The 11771-nt window shown below is 46.2% G+C and overlaps 1 protein-coding gene across 21 annotated transcripts in view; it reads right to left on the bottom strand.

Moving 5' to 3' along the window:
- Window positions 1–4541: 4541 nt before the first annotated feature.
- EP400 (E1A binding protein p400) overlaps window positions 4542–11771 on the bottom strand; it is a 71781-nt gene continuing 64551 nt past the window's right edge. For 18 of the 21 annotated variants that reach the window (XM_081175387.1, XM_081175406.1, XM_081175405.1 and 15 more), the window contains 7 exons: window positions 11362–11519; window positions 9474–9683; window positions 8184–8379; window positions 6663–6796; window positions 6047–6205; window positions 5737–5814; window positions 4542–5556 (listed from right to left, as the gene is read on the bottom strand). In XM_081175387.1, coding sequence (XP_081031513.1) covers window positions 5287–5556; window positions 5737–5814; window positions 6047–6205; window positions 6663–6796; window positions 8184–8379; window positions 9474–9683; window positions 11362–11519 — 1205 coding nt within the window. In that variant the 3' untranslated portion in view covers window positions 4542–5286. The remainder of the gene's footprint in view (window positions 5557–5736; window positions 5815–6046; window positions 6206–6662; window positions 6797–8183; window positions 8380–9473; window positions 9684–11361; window positions 11520–11771) is intronic. The other 3 variants (XM_081175398.1, XM_081175400.1, XM_081175404.1) reach the window with 2 other exon arrangements.

Here is an 11771-nt window from a genome sequence, read left to right as displayed (position 1 = left end):
CAGGCGCCGCCTTCCAGAGCCGATCCTCCTCCTCCGCCCCCGGGGCGGGAAGAGACTCCGCTCGGCTCCGCCTCCGCTCCGGATCAGCGGCAGCAGCAGCAGCGACCGCCAGTCCTGGCAGTGTGTTTCCTTATGTTGCTTTTCTTTCCTTCCTCGCGAGGAAGCCGCACGAGGCTCCGTTAGATGCAAGCGCAATGCGCAGCGAAGCGCCCCAGCCAAGGCGCGCGTAAAGAGCCGAGGATCCGCCCGAAGCCGAAGAGAGAAAGCGGCCATGGGGAAGATTTGCCAATACTGTAGAGGTCAGGTGGATGCCAAAGCGATTCTTCAACACGTGCATTTTTACACACTGTTTTTTAATCAGATTTTTGGGGGGCCTAGACAGTAATGTTGCAAACTTGTTTTCCTAAGCTGGAAATTTTAAATTTTAAAATGTGCGTGTGTTATTGGGTTGTTTTTATTTTGATTATGTACTTTGGGGTATTATAATTCTGATTTTATACTGGAAACAGCCCTGAGACCTGCGGATATAGGGCGGTACAGTGGTACCTCGGGTTACATGCGCTTCAGGTTACAGACTCCGCTAACCCAGAAATAGTACCTCGGGTTAAGAACTTGTTTCAGGATGAGAACAGAAATTGTGCTCCGGTGGCACGGCGGCAGCGGGAGGCTCCATTCGCTAAAGTGGTGCTTCAGGTTAAGAACAGTTTCAGGTCAAGAACGGAGCTCCGGAACGAATTAAGTACTTAATCCGAGGTACCACTGTATATAAATTCAATAAAAAATATCCTCCAACCCATTCCTTTTATCTTATAACCCCAACAATAAAGACTGCATTGCCGGGGCAGGGGTCGATTAGATGACTCTTGGGGTCCCTGCCAACTCTACAGTTTTGTAGTATATACTGTGTAACAATTTTCATGTACTAAAAATAAAAGTGTGTCAGGATGCATCCGTCACACTTGGGGAGATTTATCAAGCTACACTTAAAGAAGTGAGTGAGGCCAGTTGGGCCTTTGTGACCAGGATGAGCTCTGTGACCAGGCTGGGATTTAAGAACTCAGCTGGTCTTTCAGGTATCCTGATCTCAGGTTCAGGGCTACCACAGTAAGTGTTGACAGAAGTTGAGAGACATTACATAGGTTAGACACCAAAAGCATAGGAAAAACATGGCCACACGTGGTTAGAATTACTTTCCTCTGGGTTCAGGGATCTGGCCTGGCTGGTAGGAGGCTATCGTTTCGACATCTGTCTCGCAGACAATGGAGTAAGCCTCTGGAGGTGAAGTCAAACTGCTGTGTTAGCAACTCGAAAGTGACCTCCCCGTGAGATGCCCAGATGACAAGAACCCCCTCTCGGCCTCACTGATAATAAGGTCCAAAGGACAGCAGAGCAATACTTTTGTAGTATTTCGTATATTGGGGATACCTTCCCCTTTGACAGCAGTGTCTCACACAAGAGTGTAACTGACATGTAGAAAGGACTCTATGAACTGAAAACAGAGATGTTATGTGTATCTTTGTTATCCATGAAAATCTTTTAATAAAAGCAAGTAATAAAAACCCTGAAAACGGGGGGGAAATACGTTTGGCACCAGGAGGTGTACAAGGTGCCATCCAACCATCTTAGGGACTCCACTCCAGATGTGTAAGGTTTATGCCTTAGCCTTTTCTCCCCCCAAATATATCCCGCAAGGAAGCAGAGGTTTAGGGTCAGAGTTTTCCTCCTCCTAAGTGGGCTCCCTTCCCAGGTTGACAAGCCCCATATGCCCTGCACTCTGGTGCCTTGGCTAGAATATTGACTCTGACCTGGGTGAATCATGTTCAAAGCCCTGCTCAGTCATTAATTTAATTAGGTAACTAAACATACTCCCCCCCCCCTATTTTATATCTACATTCAAAATACCAGAACCCTCAGCAACTGCCCCTCCAGAAGCATCTCCCTCCCTCAACAAGGCAAGGTCTGCCTTCCTCTCACTCAAGTGATGTTTTGTTGTTGTTTAGTTGTTTAGTCGTGTCCGACTCTTCGTGACCCCATGGACCAGAGCACGCCAGGCACTTCTGTCTTCCACTGCCTCCCGCAGTTTGGTCAAACTCAAGTGATGTTTACTCCCTGGTAAAGTACCCAATAGACGGACGCAGGAGGCGCTGTGGATTAAACTACAGAGCCTAGGAATTGCCGATCAGAAGGTCGGCAGTTTGAATCCCTGTGACGGGGTGAGCTCCCGTTGCTCAGTCCCAGCTCCTGCCAACCTAGCAGTTTGAAAGCACGTCAAAGTGCAAGTAGATAAATAGGTGCCACTCCGACGGGAAGGTATACGGCGTTTCCGTGCACTGCTCTGGTTCGCCAGAAGCGGCTTAGTCATGCTGGCCACATGACCCGGAAGCTGTATGCCGGCTCCCTCGGCCAATAAAGCGAGATGAGCGCCGCAACCCCAGAGTCGGCCACAACTGGACCTAATGGTCAGGGGTCCCTTTACCTTTATGTAAAGTACCCAATGCAACTTTTCCTTCTTCTCTAGATCAGTGTCAGAGTCTTGCTCTTAGCCTATACTGCAACTGTTCCTTTTGTTTCAAGACTCGCTCTCCCTATTTATTTTGGAGACGGGGGAGATGTCTCTGTTTTGACATTAGTGCACATGGAGTTCTAATTTCAACTTCTTCCTGTTTACCACCTCTAGGATGATGCATCTTGATAAAAGGTTAAACCTGCAAAGCTGTTTTAAAGTTTCTGGGGTTTTATCAGCCTCCCCTTCCCTCATGGTTTCCGGGGGGGGGGGGGGAGGAACTAATATTTTGTAGCAAAGAAGCAGATCCTAAGGGGTCAATGCAAAATACAAAAGTCCCAAGAAATAATGGCAGCCATGTGTTATAAAAATGTACACTTTATTACACCTTCAAGTAGGATACATCACAAGTCCTTACAATCCTACTGGTCAAGTACAAATGTTTTATGTTCATAAAGATATTTACAAATTAGACCAGCTTCCCAACACACTTTTTTGTGAGAGGAAGGGAAGAGGAAGGAGAGACAGAGGGGAAGAGTCTAATTTTCATCTTCACTGTCTGTAGAAATAGACATTGCTTCTGCTGACACAATCAAAACCAAACACAGAGGCTGTCAAAAAAAATGCAGGGGGAGGGGAGAAACCTTTACTTTTTCTTTTCTGTTTACATTTACACCCCACTGCATTTATACACATAATAAAGATATAAACATTTTTTTTCAGAAGTAAAACCAGAACTAACTACACTTTTTGGAGGGGGTGGTGGACATCAGTATACAGTATGAAATAGGCGCAATGATCTACTAGGAACCAGCTTCTATGCATGACCCACTCATCTCCAAAGAGGCTAATGCAAGAAATATTTTGGGTGGTTCCCAGCCAACTCTGCTGGTGAGGGCTCATGGGAGTTGTAGTCCATAACATCTGGAGGGTACCAGCTTGGCAAAGCCCTCTGCTAACACAAGAGACATTCCAAGTGGTTCCCAACCATCTTTTGGTGTGTGTTGTCATTGCCTTCAGCTTGCGTTTTAATTCTTCCACTGCCTGTGTAATAGCAGCTCTCACAAACACAAACCAACGAACGTAATAGTACAAAGCTACTGAGGGAGGGTTGATCTGTCTCTACTTCTTTTATGTACAAACACTTATTTTTTATTAAAAAAACACCAAAAACAAACAAACACACACAACTGACAATTGTAAAAACTGAGGTTCCAAGAAAAGCGGGCATGTTGCAAGAGGGAACTGAATTTAAATTAAAGGGCTGGGGCTCTGCAGGTTCAAAACGTTGCCTGTGCTCTCTAACAGTTGCAGTCCAATAATTCACATATGCAGAACAGGAATCTACATTGGCCACAATCCACAAGAGCTTAGCACAGAGCCCACTGTGACCCACAAGCTTTGGGCAGGCTCTGTAGTCTGAGAAGTACGGCAGAAGCCCCACCTCGCCAAAAATGGGGTCCCAGTTGTGTAGCATGCAGATATATCACTTCCCTGCAAACCATGGTCCTCTTTCTAACATTTAATAATATCTCATTTTGTTCTCATGGCACATTGTGCAGCATAGTAACTAAAACAGCAGACAATCTGAGGTTCCAGAAGCAGTGTCAGTTTTTTAAAAAGATATTTTGCCATGAATTGGGGGGGGGGGTTGAGGGAGTCAGAAGCTGCTGCCCCTGATTGTTTCACAGTTGCTCAGGAACTCAAAAATTAGTAAGGCAGGCGAAATTTGCAAAATTAGCAAATTTCTTATCGTTTGGTAAAAGAAGAGCATTTAAAAACATTTAAATCCAATTCTTTACACAACTAAAGAATTTAGACTGAAATTTTTCAGTTCCTCTTCCTATAAAGCAGAGACATTTAAAACAGATCCCAACAGTGAAAAAAATACTGGAGCATTCTCCTAGTCTGGCTGCTCCAGGCGAGAAATAAGGGCAATGAACCGTTTTTGCTTATCAATTGTTAACGAAACCTTTCTTCTTACAAATTAAGTGGGGTAGGAAGAGAAACAATGGGTAATAATTAAACACACAGATACTATCACATAGTATTTATTTCCCCAAGACACATGCCTGGATTATTATTTGCCTTAAAAGTGGGAAAATGAGAGTGAAAGCCTATGGGTGAGTGCTTTAAAAAACACTGTACAGTTGGGGAAGGGAACAGGACACACAACTTGACACACAGCTAGCAAATGTTTTTTTTTTAAAAAAAGGACTTACAAAAATGGAGACTGAAATATGGTTCATAATTACAGATACTTACAAATCTTCACATTTATTGGCTAAATGTTCTGGAGAGAGCTTCTAACAAATCCCTACTCCCAGCCAACTTATGAAGGGCTTGTCACAACTCAACTTCAAAACAAGTGGAGAGGACTCTTCCTCTGCCAGCCATTGACTGAGCATTGCCTTTTAGTCATTTGAAACCCACTCAAAGAGGTTTTCCCTATGGCAGTGATGGTGATATGCGAGACTATGCAGATTTCTACGGATACTTGAGAGCAACCTCTTCGATTATCTCTCTTATGAAAACAAGCAGAGATCCAAGTCTTTAAATATTTACACGGCGTATGGTTTGAACGTGCAGCCTTCCTGGGAACTTCACACAGGATCAGAGTCACAAAGTGCGCCTGCAGCTTTCGGGGAGAGGCTCTCTGGTGAAGGGACTGCCGGCAAAGTTTTTCCTGTGCAAACAGGTCTGCAGGCTCCAGCATTTGCCAGGTTGCAGGAAGCACTAACAGCGTGTCCTCCTTTGCTCACTGCTGTGAGGTCACTATGGACTCAGCTGGGTTTGTTGGGCGCCTTTATCCTAACCGGAGTCCTCATTTGCACTTTTGCTTGCTGAGTCTGGCCGTCGGACGATGCTGGAACCTGGGATGGGTTCTGTACGCCGGCTGCCTGAATCTGGGGAGATGCTGCCGTGACAACCTGCTGCTGGACCAGTTTCTGTGGGACCACTTGAGCGGTGGCGGTGGTGGCAGGGATGACTTGGACCTGATGCTGTCCTGCTGTTGTCTGGGACAAAGTCACCGTCTGCGGCTGAGCTTGAACCTTGAGGGGTGCAGGGAGGGAGAAAAAGGGGAAGAGGTAAACAGAAATGCTTGCTAGTGAACATCACACTTTGTTAAGGGTTCAATCCTTTCTAAAGGCAATTTCAGAAGTTACACTTCCCCGCTCAAGATTTTGAAAAAATGCATGCAAGTTTGAAATGTGGACTCCCACAAACCTTACCTGTTGGGAAACAGACACCACCTGCTGAATATTGGCTACTGCTGCCTGCTGTGAGACCACTTGTGGGAGCTTTGCAACCTTTAAGAACAACACATTGGGGGAGAAGGGGTTTGTCATTTAAAAAGTATCCAGCATTCTGCAAATGTTTGACATAAGCCAGTGTCTGTGGGTTCCACACCGACTGATGTAGGGATGAACTCGGTAGAAACAGACACTGAACAACCGGCAGGGAAACGGAAGAGGCTCTTATTGTATGAGTACCAATATCAGATCCTCGTCAAAGAGAGGGGAAGAGGCACAGTAGCCTTACCTGTATTTGGGTCTGGACTTGTTGGGCTCCACCAGGTTTCTGGGCCTGAGAAATCGGCGTTGGTAGGAACTGTGCCTTAATGGCCGGCTGCGTAGCATAGACTTTCTGCTGCTGTGATGTCTGCTGTTGGGCCTGGACGGTGACTTGCTGGGCATTTATCTGAAAGGGCAAAATAGGGCATTCAACCTCTTCGAGTCAGAGCACTGGTTAAAAATGTCAGATTACGACTGGAAGAATCAGGTTCCCATTCCCCATTTTCCCCAGGAAAATCCCTGGGTGACCTTTGCTCGTCATGACCTCTCTTCCCAACCTACCTCACAGGCTTGCTTAGAGGATACAGGGGTGTGTGGAAGCATGCACATTGCCCTGACCTCCTTCAGGGAAAGGCAGGATATGGAATGTAACAAACAGAATGGAGTTCTCTGAATCCAGGACACGGTTAAGTACGTGCAAATCTTTGCCCTATGCAGCTGTGCTCTACTGCGACAATGAGTTGGTGGTAACAGCAGGCCATTCCTCCATCTTTAGCATGCTTCTAATAGCCAAAGTATCCAGTTTCCCACCTTAGTGGTAATGCAGCGTTTGCAAAGGCAGTAACGGGAACAGAGAGGGGTACCTTTTGCTGAACAGCAGCTTGTCCTTGGGCAACCTGAGGCTGGATGGCTTTCTGCTGCTGGGCTGCCTGGTGATGCTGCTTGAGTTTCAAGAGCTGCTGGACGTTCAGTGGCTGAGCCACCACAGTCTGTCCTCCTGTGCAGGATATGAAGGACAGAACTAAAAGACTGGACAATGCAAGTTCTGAGACATTGTTTACAATGATGCTCCGAAATACCTTTTTGGAATTCCTTCCTGTTAAATATTAGACTGTTGTGTTTTCAGTGCCTGAAGTCCTTCCTCCTTCAACATATCTTTCCCCAATACTGCTCTTTTATCAGTAGTCAGAGACCCACCTGTCCTGGCTACTAAACAAACTTGACATTTGTGGTAGCCACACAAGCCAGCTTCCAGAAGGATGAGGCCTTCACCTGGGGTCCTGTTGAATTTTGGAGGTAAGTGCCTCTGATGCCCATTGATGATCCTACTCATCTCATTCCAAGTTTCTGGAGCAGCTGTGCTTTGGAGGGGCTTTTCCAAAGCACTGCGAACCTGAACACCCTCCTCCTTCTCAGCACTGCTGTTCCTGCCCTCCACTAGCACGTCCCCACAACTTTGCCAGTGTGGTGTAGTGGTTAAGAGCGGTAGCCTCGTAATCTGGGGAATGGGGTTCGCGTCTCTGCTCCTCCACATGCAGCTGCTGGGTGACCTTGGGCTAGTCACACTTCTTTGAAGTCTCTCAGCCCCACTCACCTCACAGAGTGTTTGTTGTGGGGGAGGAAGGGAAAGGAGAATGTTAGCCGCTTTGAGACTCCTTCAGGTAGTGATAAAGTGGGATATCAAATCCAAACTCTTCTTCTTCTTGCCGACCTGACTGGAGCAGGATGACTGCAGACAATGTGTTGGGCAGCAATTTGTGTGCACCGAGCACAACCCAAAGTGGGGTGGTTTTAGAGAGAGGGGGAGGAGGAGGGCTATTTTGGGAAGCTATGGTCCCTCAGGTACCAAGATGACATATAGTTCCTCAGGAAAGTCTTTGAAATGGACAGGTGTTTTGTGCAACTTGCATTCATTCTGCTCTTTTGTTTTTGCTGGGATGTATTTATTCTGCTGCTGTGTTTTTTGTTTCGACCTCTTACTGTTTTCATATCTTGACCTAAATCATCTTGGGATGAAGCAGGGGGCAAGTTTTTGATATAGAAATAAAACCTCTTGCCAGTTCTCCACCAGCTCCTATGCTACAGCTAAACCGACAGCTTTCCTTCTGCTTCACAGAAGCAAGTCTGAAATCTGTTTGATTCCCTGACCCACTGAATATCCCAAGTCCTTGGACAACTGGAGAATTCACTGTCACAAGCATGGTACAGTTTAGGCATTAGTAAGTCTCTGATTTTAAAAAGAGAAAGAAAAAGAAAGTGACATATTGAACATCACTCTGAGAGAAGGGAGAAAAGAGACTTAAAATGAAAGCTCGGGTTTTTTCTTCTGGAAGTTTGATATGCTCTCTCACACACACACATGTTAAGAATAATGATTGACACACCTGCTGCTTTCTGTGGCTGTCCAATAGCGACGCTAATCCCAGCAACTGTGACAGGGAGTGTGGTGACCCCTGCAGATGACACTACAGCAGCTGGAACAGACACCACCGGAGGCTTCGCCAAGGCCACCTGGGCTGCTTGCGGTGCCTGGGCCTGGATTTGGCCTTGCGCTTGAAGCTGGGAAGCAGGAACACGAGTCTGAGCAGTAAGGAATTGGGATTATTGCACAAGCATGAGAGGAGACCTGACTATTTCTGGTGGAATGCAGAACGGCAACGCAATGAGACAGGAACGAGAAACCTATCTGGCCCTTGGAACTCTACTCAGGCCCTCATTGGCCCTGCTTCACACCCTCCTTGAGACACTTTGCCTGTCTGTAACGTTTCCCTGAACTCTGATAATGCCTCTCGCTTGCCCTGCTTGCAGAACAGAGAAAGGTTTGTGAGTGTTCATACGAAGTGCTCCGGCCACTTTTGCCTCTGGCCCTGCCCGTCACCAGCATATAGGCCCTTGAAGGTTCTCTGCCAGAGAATGTGGCCCTCAACTTTAAAAATGTTCCCCACCCCTGGATTAAAACAGGATGGGGAATCTGTGGCTCTCCGGATTCTGCTACACTCCAACTCTCAGCCAGCAGCCTCCAGAAGTTTTGTACTATGACACCCATCAGCCCAACTGGCCAATGGACAGGAACAAATGGTGGTTGTCCCAAACACCTGGTGGACAACAGGTTGGAGAAGGCTGGCCCAGATGGCTTCAAATGGGGCTTAAGACAAATCCATGGAGGAGGGGCAGGCTCCATTGACCCCCAGAAGCCATGACGGCTAAATGGAGCCCTGGTGTTCAGAAGCAGTGTCCTCTAAATGTCAGTCGCTTAGGGGTCAACAGGGGGAACGGTCTGCTTCCCAAATATATACTGTCTGTGAGAAAGAAGACAGCTGTTCCAGAAAGACTTTTCACCTTGTGTTCACAACGAAGAGTGCTGTAGCTGAGCAGAATTCTGTGGCTGCCAGTCCACGACTTAAATGCATTTAAAGAACTTGCCCAGCCAGTACAGAAGACCATGCAGGAGAGTGAATGAGCCAGCAGAGGAAGGGCAGAGCTCTCCCCACACACACACACACACACACACACACAGACACACACACACACAGCAGGCAGTGTTTAGCCAAGCCAAAAGAAAGGAGAAGGCTTGTGCCCAGTCTTTCCTCTTTGCCAACCGTCCCACCAGTGCCAGGCTAACTGAAATTTCTGCTGGCTTGTTAACCTCTGCAGGATCCCCAAGGCTGACTTACAAGGCGAGCAACCTGGAGGTTCGTGACGGTGGTGCCAGTGAGGACCGCCCCTGGCCTCGGTGCTGCGACGGCCGTGAGTTGCTGGGTCTGCTGCTGCTGCTGCACTTGAACCTGAGAGGCCTGTTGCTGGGCTCCAGGCTGGGCCTGCTGCTGGGCAGCCTGCTGTTGGGGAAGCTGCATCTTCTGCTTCTGTAACTTGATGAGCTGCTCCTGAAGAGAGAGAGGAGAAACACAACATCGTACCACCACCACAACTTTTGGCTCTGCTATACGGCTTCTGATACCAGGAGAGAATTTGAACCAAAGTTTTTCTTTTTTGATACAGTAGCAAGATTTGCTGAGCGCAGGGTGGATTTGATTTAAATCAAATCGATTTAAATCACGATTTAAATCACTAGTCAGCAAGACCTGATTTAAATCAGTGGTCAGTAAGACTTGATTTAAATCATTTTTTTTTACAGAAAGATTCATTCTTGCTGGTATAATCTTAATATTTACAACCAGATGAAGGTTTCGTTTTTGGAATAATAAATTTTCAGAGTAGTTTTTACAGTTATATAAAAAATTACTGATTTGGTTATACTATTATAAATACCTAGACAGATAATTATGAAATTATTGTGAGGTTTAATAACTGTTTATATTTGGACAACTTTTCTGCTGTACTTTATTGGAAGGAGAAAAATAACCATTTCCTTAATAAACAATTTATTTATCTAAAACAATAACATTATAGCATATGTATCCATGTCTGTTAACTGATGTGGTTAAACGGTTGTTGTTTTTTTAAAAAAAGTAGACTGAGTTTTAGCACACATGAAAAACATAAAACAAATCCTTATTTCCTGATGAATAGCCTTTGGACTATAATGCAACTTAAAACAGAAAACTATCTTTAGAAAGATTTCTCTTCCAAAAGCATTTTATTTTATAAAAATCCGATTTAAATTTAAAAATCCGATTTAAATTTTTAAAAATCTGATTTATTTATTACTATTTTTTAAAATTAATCCTTGATTTTTATCCACCCTGGCTGAGCGTATAGATCTCAAAACACAGTGCATGTTACGTAATGCCCTGCACCTTTCCCCATCTGGGTTGCTCTCGGCAGTAGAGTCTTTGCCTTGCATGCAGAAGGTCCCTAGTTCAATCCCCGGCTTCTCCAGATAGGGCTGGGAAAGAGTCTGTGCCTGAAACCACGAAGAGGCACTGCCAGTCGACACAGGGAGTAACTGAGTTAGACAGGGCAAAGGTCCGACTCAGTATAAGGCAGGTGCTTATGTTGCCCTCCAAATGCTTTGGGCTGCAAACTCCATCAGCCCCAGGTTGGAGAAAGCTGCTATATATATATATTAGGTCCAGGTGTAAAATCAAATGCCATGTTACCAAAAATACATGAACGCTATGTGTATGCTAGAATTCCATGGAAGCGACAGAGCTAAAAAGACAGAATCTGGTGTTGAGAGCGGGAGCCTCCTTTCCCAGAGCCCCTGCTTTTATCTTTTGTTTCAAAGAGCAGGTTTCCAGTTCTGATGACTGTAAAGATATGCTTGACAGCTGTGCATGGGCAAAGCATCTCAGAAGTGAGAGAGGATCAGGTTAAATCTCTAGGGGATGGAGGCAGGGCTTCAGCACTCAGGCAAACTCCTTGCCCTTCCCCGCAACTCCATGATGCAAATATGCCCAATTTACACCACTCTTCTACCAAGCTACAGAGTTCCCCAAACTCCCACCCCCTGAACACTTGAAAATTGCTGTGGGTCTTGGAGGGCCACCAGGATTTTTCTGGCTCTTAAAGCAGCATGGTGCTGCTTTCAATGCATAGTGCGGATAGGGTGCAATGCAGCGCTCCGACCAATGCTAACAAATCGAGGAGCCTCTCCCTCACCTGGGATAACTTCCCCACAGCTTTAATCTGGGCTGGTGATTGGGCCTGTGGGACTTGGACCTGGCCTGCTGCCGCCTGCTGCTGTTGCTGCTGCCGCAGGAGCTGGAAGTGAGCCGGGCTGATAGCCTTCCCCGACAACTGCACACCTGCTGGAGCTGCTGGGGGCAGGGGGAAGAGAAGAAGAAAAGGAGATTGATTACACTTCCTAGCCATTCATTACACACACACAAAACTCACCTCCAAGCGACCTGCAACGTTTTTAAGGAATAAAACCTACAGCATGCAATTCATAAAGATTTCACAAAACAATTCCCAGTAACAAGCAGCAAAAAGCTTCAGCGGCACAATTTACAAGTCATCAACAGCCCCCCCTACTCGGCCAGCCCTGTTCCCAGGCCACACTCTTGCTT

Source organism: Podarcis bocagei, assembly GCF_964188305.1.
Source record: "Podarcis bocagei genome assembly, chromosome: 16".
Lineage (NCBI taxonomy): Eukaryota > Metazoa > Chordata > Lepidosauria > Squamata > Lacertidae > Podarcis > Podarcis bocagei.
Note: the sequence above shows the minus strand (reverse complement) of the source record. Positions and strands in the feature narration are given on the sequence as shown.